The sequence below is a fragment of the Aquila chrysaetos genome, chromosome 20 (genome assembly GCF_900496995.4).
Source record: "Aquila chrysaetos chrysaetos chromosome 20, bAquChr1.4, whole genome shotgun sequence".
In the NCBI taxonomy this organism is placed as follows: domain Eukaryota; kingdom Metazoa; phylum Chordata; class Aves; order Accipitriformes; family Accipitridae; genus Aquila; species Aquila chrysaetos.
Genome location: NC_044023.1, coordinates 14,656,626 through 14,678,094, shown reverse-complemented (window position 1 = coordinate 14,678,094; position 21,469 = coordinate 14,656,626). Strand labels below are relative to the sequence as shown.

At 34.1% G+C, this 21,469-nt stretch overlaps 1 protein-coding gene across 9 annotated transcripts in view; it reads left to right on the top strand.

The window, feature by feature from the left end:
- Positions 1–21,469, top strand: part of CFAP20DC (CFAP20 domain containing) — a 90,141-nt gene that overhangs the window by 32,114 nt on the left and 36,558 nt on the right. For 8 of the 9 annotated variants that reach the window (XM_029996313.2, XM_029996312.2, XM_029996311.2 and 5 more), the window contains 6 exons: positions 428–584; positions 3,253–3,417; positions 8,635–8,771; positions 9,974–10,154; positions 10,712–10,858; positions 17,025–17,356. In XM_029996313.2, the coding sequence (XP_029852173.1) occupies positions 428–584; positions 3,253–3,417; positions 8,635–8,771; positions 9,974–10,154; positions 10,712–10,858; positions 17,025–17,356 (1,119 nt within the window). The remainder of the gene's footprint in view (positions 1–427; positions 585–3,252; positions 3,418–8,634; positions 8,772–9,973; positions 10,155–10,711; positions 10,859–17,024; positions 17,357–21,469) is intronic. The other variant, XM_029996315.2, reaches the window with a different exon arrangement.

Genomic DNA, 21,469 nt, shown 5'->3' with positions numbered 1-21,469 from the left:
TTTTTATGAATCTCAGAAAGAAATCATCAAAGTATCTCCAGCTATAGCCTTTGGAGCACTTAAGCTGCAATGACTTTACCTTATGAAGTAATGTTGAATAACAATTTTTTTTCCCAGAAAACCTTCAACAAATATACTTTCTCACAAGTTAGCTGCAAAATACATTGTGGATATGCTAGGTAACAAAGCTCACTTGAGCTGGCAGTCACTAGGTCATATGTACTGATTTGTTTGTATAAATAATTGTTGTAAGTGGAAATACAGCAATATCTTTTTTTTAATATCAAAATGTTATGCATTGTGAATCACAGCCTGTGAGAATAGTAACACTCCACAGAAACTTCATTTATAGAGAAATATACACTAATAGTCTTCTGCAATGATTAGCGTTTGGGTTTTATTAAAGAGTATTGTTTCTCTTTTCTAGTGGTGCAATATGTGTATTGACTTGGTAGCATTCACCAGTGAAATATTCAGAGGAGCTGTCTTCCAATCTTTGGATGGAATTATTATTTCAGCTAACTGTAAACTGAGAAAGATCTTCACTTTAAAATCCAAGCCTCAAGATACAGCTGAGGAAGATGGTGTGTTACAATTACTATGTAGTCTTAATCATAACTGTTCATATTATGAAATCAAAAGCGTCTTAATCATCAGATTGGCAATTTGAAAGATTACATGATTTCATGAAAATTAAAGTGGTAGTACAGCATATTAAATCTCCTAGTGGTGGACTTCAGGTGACAAATATATGTGTACTCCTCTGTTTTAAACATTGACTTCCTTAGAAGTATTTTATTGAAGAAATTCTGGCAGGATTTATCAAGTAGAGAGCTCATTTTAGTGAGGATATCTTATGCTGATAGAAATCAGGTTTTGGCCAAGAAGAGAGTGTCTGAAAGGAAAAAGAAATACTTAAACTTAGTAGCATTTGCTGTTTGTTTTCTTAATTTCGGACATTAGCAGCTGATGAAGGATTTCTTCTTTAAATAATCCAAGACAAAACTGTAACAAAGCAGTATTATATGAAACAGAGCTATGAAACTATCATAAACGCCTCTCTGTGATCTTTAGTCCATTTATCCTAATGTGTCCTTGTTCATTGGGAAAGTAATATTGGTGGTGAGCTGAAAAATAAGAGATTATATTTGTAATAAAGCAGGATATTGGTCAAAGGTTTACTAGTCTCCAAACTAGCATCATAATCCTGAATCATTATTTTCCAAGGGAGAGAACTTCATTGCTTGCTGATATTTGCAGTAATACGGGAGGAATTGAAAAGCACAGCTGGCACTTTCTTATTTTAAAGGAACCCTAGGTATAGTTCAACTTCAGTTCCATTCAGTTTTCATTTTGTAGCTTTTAAAGAACACACCTGAAAAGGGGTTCTGGTTTCTAAAGGAGGGATAGTTAACAATATTGTAAGTGTAACAAAATGCTATTTGGAAAGCCTAAACCAATAAGGGAGAGTATGTGATTGTTGTGATTACTCCTTTTTTTTGTTGGTGAGGTTGGGAAAAAAAATTAATTCAAAAAATGACTACAGAGATAATCTGGTAAATTCTCAGCAGAAACTGCAGTTAGTGGCCTCACTGGCTTTAATTTAATTCCGTTAGTGCATTGTTTTCTCTCTTCCATTCTAAACAGTTTTTGAAATGTGCGTAAATGTTCTAAATGAGTTCCAAAATGTAGTTAACATAATGAGTAGACAGCTTTAATAAACTGTATGCATGGTAAAATATTGCACTTTTAATTACTGGATTATCAGTTCTATGATTATTACACAGCTGGTGGGCATTAGTATTTTCTGTATGCTTATGAATTTCCTTATCTAGGCAAGTCTTAAAATTACGTTACAGCTCAAGGTTTGGCTGTGTTAAAATAACTCTATACTTCATAGCCAATTACAGAAAAACAATAGTAGTTTTTTGTTATTATTAATTAACTTTCACTTAACAATCATGATTTGATAAAGCTTTTTTCCTCTTGGATGATTGGACCAGTTAGTTGAGCTCCACTGAATGCAGTGACATTGCAACTTGTCATGAGGTTCCAGTTCTTTGTTTAAACCTCCTTGGTGGTGGAAGTAGTGATTTCAAGATGCAATGTGTGTGTTATTCTTTCTTAGTAGCTTGTATACAGTATGTTTTGCATTCTTAAAATAATAACAAGTGGAAACGAGAAACCACATATACTAAGAAATTATTTCTGTGGGAGATCATTGAGATAGAAGAGGAAAGAATTTGTCTTCTCTGCTCCATGTTATTGAGACATACAAGCTTGATACATACCTAGCTTCTGGTTTCCATAGTAATCCTGAGGTTATGTATGGGTTTTTTATCACTAAGTATTGTTTTACAGCAGTAAGTAATGTACCAGCTTGGTGAAAAAAATGGTTGAAAAAATATGTCCACCTCTAAAATATAACATGGGACACTTGAATTTTTCTATTAGGATGTCAGTAATTGAGCCATTATTTGTGTTTGGCTTTGGGGTTATGTTTTCCTCTTGTTATCCTTGTAAAAGAAGCTAATATTCATTAGCTTTCTATATTCAAGTCTTAGAAAATTTGGAATGAATTTGCGTCAGAACATCAGGAATGGTTCTGACTGTGGATGCCTTTCTTCATAGAGAATAACTTTCATAAACTCAGTCCGTATTTGTTATCAAAGGGAAAGCAGAGACAATCAGATCACATTCTGCTAGTGCCTGGTGTCACAAGAATAGATAGGTTGACAGCTTTTTAGTTTATCATGAAAGTCTAATGGTGTCCAAAGTTTGGAATTGGAATTAAAGCTTGTAAAATTCTTTATTTGCATGTATGGAACTTCTCTATTAGCTACTTCAGTCCCACTGATATCAATACCATTTTCAGATGTTCATCTTGTCTGAAAATCAGTATATCAGTATTAGAATTAAAGCTGAGTTGTAATAAAAATTAACAAAATTTATTTTGTGATTCTGTTTGATTTGGCAAGTAAACAAGCAAAAGTTGTTGATTTACTATGGCTATTCCAGCCATTGGTGCATATTTCTTAGTTTAAATGTATTCAAATTTTTTTGCCTAAAAAAATACACAATATTATTTTAAAATTTACATGCTTATTGTCTTAAAAGTGAACAATTGCAACAAATTTTTCAAATTACCGTAATCTATTAAATTGTTATGTAATCTAACAAATAATGTAAGTCGAATTTAATTTCCATTGTATCATCTGAGTGAAGTCAAGCCCATGTTTTTTTTGATTCTAGATATGTGTGTTGTTCCATTTATGCCGTATGAGCCCACAGATGTTATTCCTCGATCCTGCCAGCTAAATACAGATGTGCCACAGGTTACACAATTGCTGAACCTCACTAAAATTCACAAGCCAGAAATAAAATGCAGGAGATACCCAGTAACAGTGCAAGAAACAGGTATTCTATTGTATTAAAATACTATGGATAGGATCTATACAGTATGCATACAAAAAATGGATTTTTTTTTTTTTCTAAAAGTGCATGTTAAGAGTTCCAGTGTCTTAAAATAAAACATGACAACTCTTGTACAGCTGTAATATCATGAGCACATAGATACATCTGTTCCATGGTTTCAGAGATCTATGTGCAGCCTAAACAATTCTAATTCAAACGTGGAATTTATAATAACAATATTTAAGGTATGCCTTCTGAATGTATATTGAAGTGTGGCTGTTCAGCTGTTATACTTCTTTTTAAAGTATGTTTACATTAATGAAACTGTTCTAACAATATGACCACGCATAGTCTCCTCAGCTTATACTTTGAGAAAGGAAGTCTTGTCTTACTGGTGTCTTGGACTTATCTGAATGTTTCTGTAAGCTAGAAGATAATAAAACATATAATTTAGACTTTGACAGCATTGTATAGAAGAGATGTATTAAAGAAGCTAGGCAGTCATGTGCCAAGATACAAACTATTGACTTGGATAAAAACTAAGACACAGAAAGCAAACAGAGGATCAAATTTTAAATTTTTGTTATAACTGAAGGCTAACAGCAGGAGGCCTCAGAAGTTTTCTGTTCTAGGTTCTGTATTGTTTATTAGAGTTATGAATAATCTCAAAAGAGAAATGAATAATATGGGAGCAAAATTTTCATGTGATACAGATACTAGGTCAGTAAAAAGTGGGACTTCAGAGAGTTTTAAACTTGTAAGGTGGGCAATCCCGTATGTACTTTTTCAGGAAAAACACTGCAGAGCAGGTAACGTGCAGGAAATGTATTTTGCTAAAGAAAGTTCCAGTTTACTGGTTTTATTTCTTGTGGCCACTGTGGTGAAAAACTATGAGCTAGGGACTGCTGTCCTAGGTAAATGTGTAACATGTAAGATGTAACATGTAACATGTAAGATCTAGCTTTGATAAAAGCAAAGGATTGTACATTGGGGAGAAATGTTAACTACAGTTAAGCTTTAAAGTGTCAAAATTAAATGACTCAGGGAAGGAAGGTTATCATCACCATAGATTCAGCTCAGTGGAATTCTCAGATTCATATGTAGCTACATTTTTTAAAAAAATAAGGTACTGGGTAGCAGGAAGTTCAAATCCACATGAAACAGAAAAGGTATCAAACCTTCAGATAATAATGCAAAATTGATTTATTTAAAATACTTTATACATTATCAGTTAAACCATCTCAGAAAAGATTTTACAGACAGAGAAGTGATTCAGAGGGAAGCAGCGTGAATGAAAAACTCTCGTGAAGATATGCTGAAATCATTAATAATTGGCTTAAGGGAGTTTATAAAGTAACTAGTGATACAAAGAAAGTTCAGTAAAAGCTGCTTTTCCTATCTCATGGCACAAAAACAATACATCATTTGATGTGATGATGCAGTTGAAAATTAAAACCTTATAAAAGAAAATACCATGTTACACAGAATATGATTAAAATATGGAATCCACTGCTATAATAAGCTGGTGAAGTAAAGAAATTTGTATGATTCCAAAATCAGTTGGCCGTTTATATGGGTAAAAGTAATGTCCATGTCGTATTTAGCATCCATAAAAATGTGAAGGGAAAGTTTAATCTTCTACTTCTAGGTTTTTCTAGCCTTACTCTAAGAACTGTGTTGAAGGCAGATTATTTCATAAATCCCTACTGAAATTACATTGTGCCATTTCTGAAGCATTTGGTTTTGGCCATTCTTTGAAGCTGGATGTTAGACAGGTTATTGGCCTGTTGTAGAATAGCACTTCCTGTGTTTTTCTATTTAAATTGGTATGTCTGTCTGCATAAGATTTGTAAGCCAAGAATCAGTAGAAACTGAACTGTAGAAGCAAATGCCAAGATTTGAATGTGAAATTGCTTAAATAGACTTGGGTCAGACAATTGACTGCTTTTTACTAAAGCTGCTATTTTGCTTTAAAACTGTGTGTTGCTTCTTACCTGCAGTAAAGTCAATAGCAAAAAGTCACTAAGGTAAATGTCTTTACAGTCTTTAATGTTTTGATTCAAAACAATGAGTATCTCTAAAACAATTTTGTAATGAGAAAGATCGTCATTAAATAACAGCAATAGAATAAGAGACATAGATTGTGTTCATTAGTGGAACTCTGTAGTTGTAAAATTATTCGTAAACAGTAGTGGTCTTAAGGTGACTATGTAAAGAATAGAATAAAATTTTCAGCTATTGACAGGGGTTTTTGTGGTTGACAAAATCAGGTTTTCTAAATCAGTAGTTGAGTTTTGAAGACATCAGCTACATTTCCAATGAGGAAATAAATCAATGTAGAAAAACACCATTTTTTACACAGGTGAAATCTATACAGGCACCCTCTTTACTCTACTCTTTTGTTATACTGTTGTTGGCTTCTGTATGAGACAAAAGACGAAGCCTTTAATTTGGCTCATATAATAATTGCAATGTCTTACTAAAGTTTTTCATTTTCCCCTTACTCTGTACCACCTTTTATGAGTCATTGATTCATCATACTAAAAAAGGGTAGTAGAACATCTTTTGAGAAGGAAGTAGGTCTGAAGTAGCTTAGAAGTGGGTCTGAACAAGCAAATTAGATAAAGAATCCATTTCCAATACATCTTTATCATGTAGGCAATGTTAGAAGTGGTGCTGTAGGTAAGGAAGATACATTTTTATTCCACTGGTTTTAGTACGTTCTCAGACTTGAGGATTCTCATCTTTAGTGTTTGAATTCAGTGAATAATCATTTCCACCATTTCTGTTAAAATGGTCTGGAAATGCATGTGCAAAGTATTGACCAAAGGAATAAGATAAATTAAAGGGAATGGTAACTACTGGTGAAGTTTAATACTATAAAAGACAAGACTGTTACAGCCAACAATAGTATTTAAGGTGTAGCATCGCATGAAACTCTAAAGAAAAATAAAGTTTGAAAGACGTATTTCTATGAGAACAACTTTGAGAATATGAAAGGTTTAAGAAAATACTTTTTAAGCTACTTTTCTTCTGCTTTTACCAGAATATGAAAAAAACAACTCATAAAGATTTTATCTGCACTAAGCTACCATGCTAATGCTTTTTCAAGTTGTTAACTTTTGCTCTCTCTTGATATACCTCATTAGTAAAGGCAGTCTTTGTCCTACAGCAGCTGAAATGAATAGGAGGGGGTTTAAATTTTTGCTTAGAGTAAGACCCTTCATAAATTTACTTATTTAAATTACATTCACCTTTTTTTTACATGCAAGTACCATTTTTGTAATATCAAAGGGAAAATAGTATTTTTAGAGTGTTATTGCCCTGCAAGTAGTCAAGCCAAAGTTCTGTTGTGAAGTGTGACTGTAAGTTTGCTTTTGAAATAGCTGAGGAAACTCTGGAATTCAGTTTCTCAGTGACTGTATTCAAAAATCAATACTTCTTGGCTGGATTGTCAAAATATGAGGGACTGTAAGACTTAAATGAGTACAATAGTGTGAATGATGTATCTAAACAGAAAAATGAATGTTCATTTAAAACAAGACTCAGGTTTTACCATCCGGACTACAAGTATGTATAGCCCTTAGGTATATATAGTAAAATAATTAATGGTAACATCCCTGACCTGCAGGAAAATGAAATGCCTTCAGTTTAAGGTTTAATCTTGATTTTTACCCCCATTTTATGAACATACCATGTGTTCTTCCAGACATGCTTTTCAAATTTCAGAAGTTGGCCTTCTTGAAAATGGAAGCTTTGGTATGTTGAAATACATTTTAATTGGAAAATGTTCTTTTTATCTGCTAAACTTTTTGTTTATTTGATAATCAAAAGCCCAGATTATTTTTAGTATCATCCACTTTTAATTACACATATTATTTCATTATGCCATCAACACACTGTTATGTGTAGATGTAGGTAATTAATTGCAGTCAATTAATTTGTTCATAAAGAGAGATTTTCATGCAAATCAGCTTTTATAATTGGAGCTAACAACATCCCAAGGTAGTCAGCAAATTAAAGAAATTGATGTTAAACCAAGACGGGTCATCTAATTTTGTGAAATGGCAGCTGTTAGCAGCAACCAAATGTCACATCAGTAAAAAAGGAAGAAGGCAGTGGCAGAAAGTGGCTTCTTTTGTGCTTATTAGTACAGTAAATAATGATATTTGGTGGCTAATGCGTGATCTTTTTTTCAGTTCCTTGATGACACTGTAAGTAAAGCTGATCTTGAAATAAGATTAAATAATTCTATGAAAAATGCTTAGGAGAATCGACAAAATGTTTTGTTTCTACTTTATTGCTTTATGAAGGTGTCAGATCTCTGAAGTGAGATAGCAGTTTAACACTGAAGCTGTAGCAAGAAAAAATCTTCAGACATTGTAAATTTTAACTACAAATTAATGCGAAAATACCCTTTATCAGCTCTGGCAATTATTGGAGGATTAAAAAAGAGGAAAATAGATATTACATGCAGTTCTGCAACACTGGTGATAAAATTAATACATAGCCATTTTACTGTCCTTCCCTTTTAAATTTTTTTCAGAACATTTGCCTGCATTCCATGTTTACTTTTTGTTTGTCTTGCGAACTGGTTGGCATTTTCGGTGCTTGAAAAGAATTATAGTAATATAGCTAAATTTTAAACAGTAAAAAAGTAAATAATGAAAGGGGTAGAACATTTTAACAGGAATAGAGTATGTTTGCAATATTAGGGCTCAGCCCTGGTAATACAGTAGCTTCAGTAATTTCAAAAAGCAAGCTACAGGTAAATAGTTCTCTGATCTGTGAGTGATACCTTGACAGTCTTGCCTCAGTTTTCTTCTGTTATTATTTATTTATTTTGTTATTTATTAATTAGAGTTGTTTTTTCTTCCTATCAGAAGTTACGTTTTCATTGAAGTTCTAAAGAAATTATGCAAACCAATTTTTTTGTTTCTTTATAAATAGCCCCCTTTAAAATAAATATTTAAAGCAAGGAGATTAGAAATAATGTCTATATAATATACCAAAAGTTTCTTGCTTGTGTGTTAACACACTTTTATAAAATGTGCATTTACTGTTCCTCCATATTTCTAGGGATTTTGCTATAAAGGAACATAATTTTTATGTATGCTTAGTATTCATAATTCTTTTATTTCAGTGGATTTGAAAAAAGTATTAATATTCATTCTTTGTAAGTACTGTAATTTTTTAAAAATATTATTTTTCTTATCTTAGGTAGCTTGGTTAATAGAGGACAAGGCAATATACGCAGCAGTAAAACTCAGCATGCATCACATATTGCATTTGGATCAAAGATCCTTGGGCCACCTCCATCTTCAAACAGAAGAGTCAGTGCAAGGGTATCTGGAGAGGTAAGAAGGCTTAAATTACAAAAAAACTGCTGGCACTTCTGTAAAGGAGGAAATTAACAAGTAGAGGAGTCACATTAAAGGTTTTTTTCAAGGATGATGTGAGGCTGTGTCTGGAGTACTACGTTTGGTTGTGGACACCCAGTGTGAGAGAGACTGTAACATCTGGTGGGGGGCAAGTAAAATGCTTGGGTGGCTACAGCACATGACATGGGTTTGTTCAGCCCACAGAAGAGAAGGTGAAGGGAGAATCTATTTGCTATTTTCAACTAATGCAGGGTTGTAGAGAAGACAGGCCCAGATTCTTCAAAGAGGTGCAGTGAAAGGGCAAGAGGCAGCAGGCCTGAATTGCAGGGAAGCTCTGACTGGGTATAATGATAAAGTGGTTCACTACAGGAACAGGGTCACTGGGAGTTTGTGGAATTTCAAAACTTTCAAAAATAACAAAACTTGACTGGAACAGGCTGATCTAATCTCAGCATTAGGCCTACAGAGGTCTCTTCCTACTGAAATTACTCTGATTTCTTATGATTCTTATTTTTCTGAATTTTTTCAGGCTATTGAAATTTGTGTGTGTGCGTGTAAATATTTTTCCTTATGATGAGAGCTATGATGCAGAGCAGAAACTCTGCGTTTTGGTATGCTCTAAGTGGATGATAGTCAGCCATACAGTAGCTCATGTGATGCTGTCAGTTACAATGCCAGGGAAACAGCTGGTCTCACTCTGCTAGCAAACATGCATATTTTAGGAATCTGGTTGGGACTACAATTTCCAGTTTAACACTGTGAATAAAGGACCCAACCAAAGGAAGTAGGCTCTTCTGTAGGAAGTCAATTGAAAGCTAAGATGTAAAATGAGATTCCTTTATCCAAAGAAGAAAGGACTCCTTCTGAGATCTAGAACAGCCACAAGTTTCACTGTCGTTTTATCCAGATAGTTAATTTTAATTTTTTTTTCCTTTTCTTTGCCTTGTTTCCCTTTCACTCAGTGAAATAAACCCTGCCTGTTATTAGACCATGAAGATTGAAGATACCACACAGAACTGTACCTACCATAAAGTTTCCTGAAAAGATAATACTTTAAAAAAAAATATTTGGAAAAATTTATTTGAAAAATAAGCTTAATTCAAAATGTGCATTTACCTTTGAGTATTTTGAAAGCTGTTACGTTTTTGTCTTTCACTAAGAAAATAATGTCTTTCAAGGTAACAAAGGCCTGGGGTAGCAAAAGTAACAGATCATGGCGACTTCAAAGTTCAGGAAAGGGAACTGAATCCGTACAAGACGTTGAGAGATTGGAGCTATCATTCTCACCGTGCAATGATTCTTTAGACCAAGGAGGCAAAAGAAATACTCCCCAAACAACTAAAGATCTATGTCAAAATGGTAAGAGCAAAAGAATATGCAGAGTTCACAAACTGCCAAAATTTTTGCATGATTCTGATTTCAGTATGTAAGACTTAATTCTCTGTTTTTCTAATCCTTTATCTACCTTGTTAATTACTGAAGACATTTCTATTAAATCATGGCTTATTCTCCTGTATGAGCTTGAATAAATGCTCATTCTCTCTGCAGGTATTCGTATTGTGTTTGAGCCAGGGATCACCACCTGCTGGCAGTAGCCCCAGGTTATACATGTATTTCACTTTCCCTCATGCTGTGTGTATAACTGGGCTACTGCAGTGGTTCTTGATTATTTTGCAGACTTTTGCAAGCCTGTTTTTTATAACTTCTGTGGTTTGCCCTTTTTCCATACCTAGTGTTAAATTTTTACTTTCTTGTGACCGTCATATTCCTGCTGCCCTACAAGATTCTTGTGCCATTTGGAAGATGTTTGTATCCCAGGACAATGCTCCGTATGCTGTTTTTCCATGCCTCAAGTAACAAAAGTACACAATATGAGTGTTCACAGGCATTTCATAAGCTTCTGGGTTGTATTTCAGACCCTGCAATTCAGACTCAGAAAACCTCTGAGAGTGGAAGAGCAGATTTTCAGCTCGCCTCACCACAAGGACCGTTAGCAGACAAGAACAGTCATAGAAGATTATCTCTAAAAAATGCAGCCAAAAACACATGGGAGATAACCAGCGGTATAGTGCTCCTTTTATGTTATTTTACATCTCAGTTATGTTTGGCTTGGGGGACTATCTGTTGTAAATTTCAAAGGACCCAAAAGCAGTTCACATAAAATATAAATGCCTGTGTTGTGGGGGATTATGGAAATCAAACACCCTGCAACAGAATTGCTTTTCAGCATTGATAAAGATTTGCAGGATTAAGCAGAGTACCAGAGCAGTGAATGAATAAAAAAAGAAAAATTCCATGCTCTCATGATTAAAGGGAAAGAACTAAAAATAATTTATTCTTTAAATCCCTATTAAATTTAACGCTGAAGACTCCAAACATCGAATATATGAGAAATTTTACTTGTCCCAGATAAGAGTTTAGGATATTAATTATGGTACCCATGTAATATCAGGTTTTTTGGTTTTGTTTTTAAAGTTCAGTGGTGAATTTACTTCTTTTTTTTTTTCCGCTCCCTTATTCACAGAAAGACACCTCAGCTTATGTTTTTTTCCCTTTCACACCTATCTGCCAAAAGGTGTGGATATTTTTTGTCATACAGTGTCAATCAACTTGCTTTGCATGTTTCTGGAAAGTACATTATTGTGGCAAAAATAGTCCTTGTCTCTGTAAAAAAAACTAGTGTTACTTTCTATTAAAAGGCATGGCGACAAACTTGTAAAGTGGGCAGACTACTCAGATCTGCTCAAAATTGACCGAAGAAATTTTCCTTCACATTGTGAGTTGTTTCCATTTTGTTTAATCTTTGGGATGTTTAGAAGCAATTGTATACTATGACAGTGTCAGTAATCCATAATTGCTATTATGGGTTTTATAATTTGACTGAAACAGATGCAAGATACTTAGGCAAGTAGAGCCTTCTGGAGAATTTTTAAACTACTTCCTCTTTACCTGAATTGTGAGGATCCTGAGGCAGGAATCATTGTCTGACATATTCTTCATCTAGAACATCAGGACCTCTATCTAGTGCTAGAATTTAAGAAAAGTTAATCATCACTTGTTATTTTATGTAAATATAAGTGATATGAAAAGACAGAGACTTAAGGCATTAGACAGGCATGTCTAAATGCCCTATTGTAAATTCAGAAGCCCAGAACTGAGGAAGAAAGCTATGTATAAACACTGGTATTTTACTGTTTTTGTTTGTGAGAATGAAAACTGTTTCTGTATAGTCTTAATTGTGTGTATAGGCAGATAAATGCACAATGTGAATTTGTAAGGTACGATTCTCCAAACTTTTTTTTCCATACTTTGATCACTTGGCACTGATAGCTCAGTTTGCACATTTCAGGTTTTTTTCAATACATGAAGATGTCTAACTGTATATAGATGACTTAATGGTTTCTTCATCCTGTAGTACTGGATTAATCTGTGTTGAAGAGCTTCCTATAGGCAACCTCTTCATCAAAGAAAGTCCTCTTCTATGCTCTGTTCTGAACTTCTTCCAAACTCGGATAAACTTGACCTCAAAGAATGATAGGCATTCTTTGAGGAAATGTTCAAAGGGAAGGGGGGGAAATTCAAAACCAGAAACATCTAGCAAAAAATGAGGAACCTAACAATTTTAAATAAAATTAAGCCATTAAACATATACATCTGTATAAAATACTGTAAAAATCATTTACAAAAGGAAGTGAAGTAATTGTACGCTGACATCAGGTGAGAGAATAAAAACCCTTCTACTCATTTCTGACCAAACTGTTTCATGTTTGCATTCACATTTTAAAAACAAATATCTTTCTAATAAAAGCAAAGAAGTTGTTATTTCTATGATAACTTGTGTTGTAGCTAAAGTTTGTGCACACTGTCAGGATTGTAACCCCATAAACCTCAGGATCAATGTTCTAGTCAGGAAACTCCCAACAGCTGATCTTGCCCCATAGTGAACAACCACAAACTTGGTTCAGTGGTGATGACTCAGCCAAAAGCATAGTCCTGACACTTCTGACAAGGTGTTAATGTACATACACCTGTGACAAGTCATTAGCACAAAACCACATTCCCCAAGGAAGTGCAAGCTTACATGGTTTCTGGCTCCCCTTTTATACTGTGGTCTAAACAAGTTGTATCAACAAGAACCTATCATACACTACTCTTCTCTTATCACCAGTCATTTAGTATTCTTGAGCCTTCTGCAACCATATCTGTGGTGATCTTGGGGCACTGCTGCACTTCTGCCATTAGCTTTAGTAAATATTAATTTAAATTTCATGGGGGGAGGGGAGCTTTCATAAGTGATTGCTCTTATTACCTTAGAGGTTAGTCACTGCTATTTATAATAATATCTTTTAGATTTATTATACACTTGAAATCAGCATGTCTTCTGTAGCAGGTATGCAGTACCTTTACCAAGGTAAATTGTTTTTAAGCAAGGGAAAAAATAAAACGAGTGAGCATTGTTTATAGTTTGCCAGTCTTACTTATGCAATGCTGAAACCTTCATTAAAATGTTAGGCTGCAATTAGAAGCTTTAGCATAAGTCTGACTGTGTAGAAGAACTAATTAGATGTTTAGGTGATCATACTTGCATTTATCTTGTTTGCTGTAATGTTGTGATTACATAGTAGTTTGCATATTTTGCTACAAAGATACTCTAAATTGTTCATTACAATTGACATGAAAATACTGAGTTAAAAAGAAATTCCAGTACAGTTTGTGGTGGAGAGATAATGGGATTTGGTTTGGTCCAAAACACCCCATATCTTTCGCTTGTAGACTGTTAACAAAATGCTATACTGACTACAGGTTACAGAAGTTGCTGAACTCCATAGCCAGCATAAAATGTCATCTTAAAGCCTTACAGACTTTTCTGTCTTCCCTCTGCGTACTTCATTAAGAATAAGTACTGTGGTATACAAACTAATATTTGTGTTTATCTTATTACTAACCCAAGTATATTTCAACATTATCTCTGGAAACGAATGTTGTTCTTTACAGAGAAGGTTAGACTAAAAAAGCAGAATATTCAGACTAAATATTATACAGACACTAAATCTTTTAAAGTAGTTCTTTATTTCTGAAGTACTTTTGATCTGGGTAAAGACATTGCCTTACTCACAATGATGAGTAAAGTGATGTGTAAGAAGTTTTTGGATGTCTGTGACAGAGCCAGAAGTAGGAGTCAGGAGTTTAAGCTTTTAATTGCTGCTTCTTTAAACACTTGACAAAAACTGTTACTTAAGGTATCTTTTTCATATTTTGATACTTCATTCAAAATTGACTTAAAATCTCAAAACCCGAGTGGTTTAACACCTTTTTTGCTTCAGAATTCATTACAAAATTTTATCTGCAATGACCCCTGCAAATTAAACAGCAACAACTGCATTAGAAATCATTCTAGAATGAGAATAGAACAGGTGAGACTGCAGTTAGGGAAGCTGGTTATTATTAAGTCGCTAGGTCATAATAAAAACAAAGCCACTCCTCTCTACTCATTCACAGTCCTTTGTGCATAAAAATTAGCATATTCTTGTGAAGTAGGTTGTACACTAAATGTATAACCCATACTGTAGAGGGCTTGTTACAGTGGTCTGAGCTATTAGTGCATATTTGAAAACTGCAAAGACAGCACGATACATGTCAGATCTAATTTCATGATGGGGGAAAAGACCTTCTGAATACTAAAGAAGTATATGTTATACATCTTGGTCTTAGTCAAGGCGCTGCCATTGAAACCTAGTAAAACGTGTATAGATGAAATTGTGGAAGGGTGGGTGCTGGAGTGGTCAGAAGACTGCAGAGTGCTGAGATAGAAAACTTTTGGATTTTTTTCAGTTTTTGCTTAGCTAGGTAAGTTTTGAAGATACTTTTTGTTTTGAAAAATGCAGCAAGTTGAAAATTCTAATATCATTGCCTTAGGAAAAAAGAGTTAAGAGCATTTTAGACTTAGCATCCAGAATAGCTGGGGAAAAGATCCTTTTACATACAGGAGAGTTGTCCAGCAAATTGAAGTTTGGGGATAAGTAACATTTTTGTGGCATTTCTGCATAGTGCTTTCTGGAGTTGCAGATGTGGCAGCATCTCCAGGGCCAAAGACATTCAAAACAATTTCAGGCTTGTGGGCCAGATTCCTATTGGACAAATGATGGAGTACTTTAAAATACTGATTTAGTGCGAGAGAGTTGTTTAGTCATGCTAGGTCACAAAATCAGTTGGGAAAAAAAGTTCCTGAGTCTTTTGTTCTCAAGCATCCTAATACTGTGTTCAACTTCATGTGAAAAGTTAATGAGAAGATCCGTCTTTCGTTTCATTTTTATAGGGGAAATGACTACTTTAAAATGCAGCTTATATAGATACTAAAATATAGTGAAAGCATAAAAACTGTGAAATGGGAGTTCATGATTAATACTGTGTTTTCTCTTACTATTTCAGTTGTTTTATTTCCATAGAACCTTTCACATGTAATTCCAATTGCCTGACTAAGAAAAATATGTTATTAGAGGAGTGTGACACCATCTTGAGTGACCAAAGACAGGAGAATTCTGCTCTAGTATCCTCCTTTGAAACATTTGTAGTTATTGATCAGAACAAAAGGTCATTGGGTTTACACAAATGAAGTTTTGAATAGTCTCACTCATTTCTTGAGGCTCTTGAAAAAAACTAGTCCAAAGTATTTGTAAAATAAATGGCATTACTTACATGTTCATCTTTCAAGTCTTTTATTAATTAAAAGCAAGGTGAGATTTCTATATATTTACAAAATAGACTTTATGTACAATAGACAATGATCTACTAGATTGTTTTAAACCAGCATGATTATCTAATATAAAAAGAGTTTACTTGAAAAGCCTTGGGGCTTCTGACTATAGATGGTCTTCATGTAGAAATTGAAAAATAGTCTCTTCTGGAACAAGCAGGTGCAAGCCATGAATGTACAAGGTGTGTTAAGTCCCTACTCTTCACTGGTTCCTAGTACAAACTAACATGTAGGATATTAACTGGAGTTTGGTAGCTTTAGCTATCTTTGGTAAACTGGAAAAATCACAGTAACCCAGTAAGGAGACAACTGTTTCTCCTGGCATCTCATTCTTCTTTCTTTTGCCTTCATTTATGGTGGTTCGGACTTAGACACACACACACACACACACACACACCCCCCCCCAAGCTGCTGAATCTGCCTGAAGTGGTAACTATCTCTAACAAAACTAAAACGAGTGGAATACCATAGTAAACTTACTGTCTTCTGTGATGGCAAGCATTTTATTATTGCAGTACTACTTTATTATTACGGTTTTAGTATTTTTTTTATTGAGGCTTTTTTAATGTGGTTGCTGGTAACTTTGTTTTATGGAGCCAGAAAGTTTCAAGATCTAGTGAATAATCCACACCACACTACCTTTAATGAAGATAAGGGAGTATTGCATACTTGAGCAATTCTCCTTTTCTCAGATGCTATTTGAGATTGGTTTTAATCAATCAAATTGACATTTTTTTCTATACCATCATTCCAAACAGTAAAATATAAGTTAACAATAAGACTATAAAAATGGCCTTTTCATGTTTATCTGGTGCACTCAATCTTTAAATCCATTTCTGTAGTTTATTGTTTGTTTTAAAATTGGCAGATTAGTACTGCCTGTATTCAGGGAAACTTGGTGAAACAGATATCTTCATACATTTTTCATGTCACACTATTTTTCATCAGAGCTGTAGTTTGAAATTGAGATTTAAACCATAAGTTCTGGACATAAAAGAAAATGTAGAATTTCAGCAATAAAGAAGCAGCAGATTGTAATACTATGAACTTCCCACCAACTATGTGTGATTATTTTTTTTAAATGTCAGCCACAAAAAATGCCTATAGAAAAAGATCAATAGCCAAATTTAATAAAATTATGTTTTCCTAGAATGAAATTCAGTTGAACAGTTTCAAATCTTAACAGCTAAATAGTTTCAGATTTTCAAATTGCAGGCTTGCACGTCATATATCATAGCCTGCAGATTTTTTGAGCTGTGATCTGGAAAGTTTTGATTAACCTTGCCTCAATTAGAAAGCAGCCTGATCTTCTTTGTTGCATCCTCGTCACTCTTCCAACTGTATAAATTTGATAAGCAGAATGTTTCTGTATTAGAAAAACTTATTTTGCTGTACAACTTCCAGAGAAAATGAGAGTGATCAGGGTAACATACAACTTACATATTTGGCATTAAAATAAACATTGTACATTTCAGATGAATGGGTGTTTCCAGAAAGTTTCACTGAGAGTCTTCAGTTGGATAGGAGTGAGCAGTTCGTAGCTACTGAAGATTCAGCCTGCCATAATTTAACCTCACCACAGAATGTCTCCGTTGAACATCACAGCAATGAAACAGGTGATCACCAAGTGAATAATAAAGAGATTTTCACATTTTCATCAAGACCTCGATCTGCTCCTCATGGGAAGTCTCCAAATATGTCACCAGAATATTGCATTTTCCCTTTGGATTTGAAGCAAGACAGTAACGGAGTACATGGGAAAACCCAAATTGAAGATAACTTTGAAGGAACTGACAGCAGTGAAGAGGTAGGCCACTTTGTACATGTAATTCTTGATAAAGTAGTCTTCATCCTAAAACTCCTAGGATGAGATTCTGTCTTCAAGCTAGACAGAGAGGATAAATCATCTTTTCCCCATACACCTACAGAGGTGGATTTGTCTTTGTCAGGTTGCTGTGTCTAACTGGATACAGGAGTGAAAATGCAGGTATATCCTCTATAACAAGTGGACAAAAGAAACCTAACTCTACTTTAGCCCCTATGCTAACAGAGACATGTGAATATTGTGCACCATTACAACAAAAAAGATTTTAAGAAAGCCTGCAGCATAGATTTGAGCGAGATCTAAGTCCATTATGGTTGAGCAAAAGTGCAGTAAATAAGGCTTCATTGTGCCTAAAACTGTAAGCAGGGACTCTTTTGCTCATAAACATTGTTGAAAGTGAATTAAGAAATTTCAGCTTTTTAATGTCACTTGATTGGTATTTCTGCTTTATATCCTGTCTGAGCTGTGTCAGCATCACCAACTTTAATTCTTTTGCAATGTGGAAATCTTTCAGCAATAAAATTAATGAAAGAAAAGAAATATTTTTTTTAATAAATGTATCAGCTAGTACAATACAGAAATTCACCAAATTGTCAATGCACTGAATAGTTGCATTGTATGATTACAGTAACTGCTGAAGTTTCTGCCTTTATGAACATTATAGTGTATTTCATTTTTAATTATAAAATCTGTTTCTTAGCATTCTAATCTGTTGCTCATAGCTGAGAAATAAAACGCAACCAAGTTACATATATCAAGATGGATTGAACTTAACTGCTCTATATTCTGTATTTCTGAGAAACCAAATTGCTGATGCTAATTATGAGAAATAATTATTTTCTCGGGTTTTTTTCTGTAGTTGTGGGCATTTTCCCATTATCTGGGGCAGTGTATTATTTATTAACTTAAACCCATAAGACTTTGTTATTTCAAACAAAGTTCCAGAATTTCAGAATTAAGTCAGTTTAGTCAAGCTAATGAATGGTTCATGAGCAGTGCTATATGGGATACCATTTTGAAGATACAGAACTGTTTGGATTTCAAAGAATTTGTTATGCTCATGAAAAGCCAGAGAGATTACTGTAGAAGCTAGGTTAAGGAAATATTTCCATAACCTAAGAATTATGGAAGCTTTCCAGCACTGTCATTTACTCAGCTTTAGTAGTTTCCAATTTGATTGCTGCTTTTTTTTTTTTTTTTTTTTGGGGTGGTGGTGGTATTAAAGTCCTTTGTAAAGATGTGTCTCCAAAGCAGTGTAAAAATGACAAATGAACATTTCTGAAGAGGTACCAAACAGTAAAGGCCGTGCTATGGTAAGTGAGCGAAAATAAAGTGTCTTAAAAAACACAGTGCATATGGCATCCTTTAACTGATGAACTATAAAGCAAGACAAATTTATATAAATTAATCAAAAGTTAAATTAATCATTAAACTTTGCTGGTGCTTAAGTCTTTATTGAAGAGATAGCTAACCTTCCATGTCATCATCCTATCCCAGAGATCCAGTGCCAAGCACACAAAGAGAAAGCAGTAGCCAAGTACTCCTGCTTTTACAGCACAAGAACAACATTGGGGGACAACATTAATGGTCATTCTAGAGGGTTGATGCAAGAGAGACTGGTAGAGGATCCCTATCTTCTTTAAAAAGATTTAAGGTATTATATAAACTAAAAACTTTTCTTTGACTATGTGCCAGAGGTATGCTAGGGAACAGCCTTTGTTTCATTCATTATCGTTGGATGCAAACTGCATTAAATAGTATCGGCACTGCAGCTGGAGATGCACTAGACTTACAAAGCTAGAAGATAATTGCCTTAAACAAATATACAGCATGCTAACAAATTATCAAGAGGTTTTTTTCTCAGTCCAGGTACTACATTAGTAATTCATAGTTAAACCTTTCTTTCATGTGAAAGGAGTCACTGAACCAACAAATTACTTAGCAGTCATATTTCGCCCATATTCATCCTTTTCCTTGTGCAGAGACATTCTGTGTTGCTTCTTGAAGTCAGCTTTATACTGATAGTCTGGATACACAGTTAATATTCACATTGCTCTATTTTGCATTACTGAAGTAAACTAGAAAACAGTTTTATTTCAACCACTGAAAATACAGGAAAGAGGATCCTGGAAAAGCCGTGATAGCTGAACATAAAACTCCTAACTTAATAGTATCTATTTTAGCACAGCTTAAGGTATCTTTGCAAAATTACCAAAATTCTTTAGCCCAACCATAACATGTTTCCCAGTCTACTTCACTTACATGACAAAATATTTATTTGACTAAGTTATGCTGAATCTTGCAGTGCTTTTTAAAAATACAGTCATCTTACATGCCGAAATAAGCTACATTGTTACAGGTTTTCACACTATTATTGTTTCTCATGATCATTGTAATACGGCTTTCTTTTGAAATTCAAATATATTATGTTTGTGTATAACACACAAGGATATGTACATGCTCTTGAACTATATCAAATAAGATAGATATCTCAACCTACAATTTAAATAATTGCATGTGAGCGTAAATTGCCTTTCTCCTGGAAAATATAAGTAAAACTTAGTTTTAATTAAAAAAAAAAAAAGATTTTGCATATCTTTGTAGTAATATCTCATACTGGTAAAAAGTCCAAAAGTTTCAAAGTTTTCCTTGGGTTTTTTTATGTCACTTCATCATGAATTAAAAAATTACCATTAAAAGGGCTAAATCCCTTTCATCGTAGTCTACACTTGAAGTTAGTGGAACTGCAAAGGAGAATTATGTACTTTTTAATTAAATCTGTGGAAAATCAGTATTATCTACAAAAAGTATTTACTTAATTGTAAAATGTAAGAGGCAGGTTATGCATCAGGATAAATTTCAAACAAGTGAACATTGACTATGTTGCATATGCTGAGAGCCATAAGATATGGACAATAACTGTGCTAGAATTGTACGGTTTATGTAAGTTTTGGCTTTTGGGGAAGAAATGTTTCCGTCTGCAAACTGAAAACAGCAAGTATTTATAAATTCTCTTTAGTGGTTACTAATTAGTCACTGAAATAGTTCAATGCTGTTATTCAATTATCAGAGTCAAATAATCAGTAAAGGATAATAACTGCTTCTTCTCTTGGAATCATTCACCACCAAGTGACTTATTTTGTAATTATATGAATGTCCGTGCTTTCAGCTCAAGTTTCTGTAAGAGTCTTTGTATAATTAAACTTGTCATGGCAGTATTTACGGATTCTGTCAAACCCAGAGCAAAACCAAGAACTCTTGCTGATTGCAAGAGTTGTATGACCGTGGCAGGTGTGACCACGTGTCACATAGTGCTATCAAAAATGCTGTTTTAAGTGTAACAGGCAAGTTCCTCAGCGAAGCCTTCAATGAAGAAACTGAGAATTTTTCTCTCCTTATGCAATTCAAAGAGTGAAGAAATAAGATTAAATAAGATAATGTACCCTTACAAAGGCTGATAGATAATTTCACTCTGATATCTCAGTATTAAAGCTTGGTGTACAAAGGGACTGTATCCCATCTGCTCCTAGTAGGTGGCCCTCTAGAGTCATTAGAACGATCTTCTTAAAATTACAGCCCAGCAAGAGCAATCAGTTTTATGTATCCAGAACTGCCCATCTGCCTGTTTTTTCAAGGAATACAGTACATCAGTGGAAGTGCTCATTCCTCAGGAAAATCATTCTCATCTTCAGTTTACATATGCTGCACTATAGTTAATCAAGCAAACTTTATTGATGTTTCTGGCACCATTTCATGATTTTAATATGTATGACTGAAAAAGACATGGAAAGGTGGGAGGGATTTAAGCTTCCGATAAATCAACGTTATCCATTTATCTCTAATGTGTGGGGAAAAAATGCAGTGTTTTCTCTAGTAATCTTCCATCTTAAGTTAACCTAACTTAGTATGTGTTTCCAGCACAGATTTTAAGATAATTTAGGACAAATAAAAATCTATGAAAAAGAGGGAAATACAGATTTGTGTTTCAAGGAAATTACTAAGTGAGAGAATCAAACTATAAACTTCCAAAACGTGTATCATTAATAAAATTGAGGGATTATTTTTCCTGAATGTGCATTTCATTCCATGTAATCC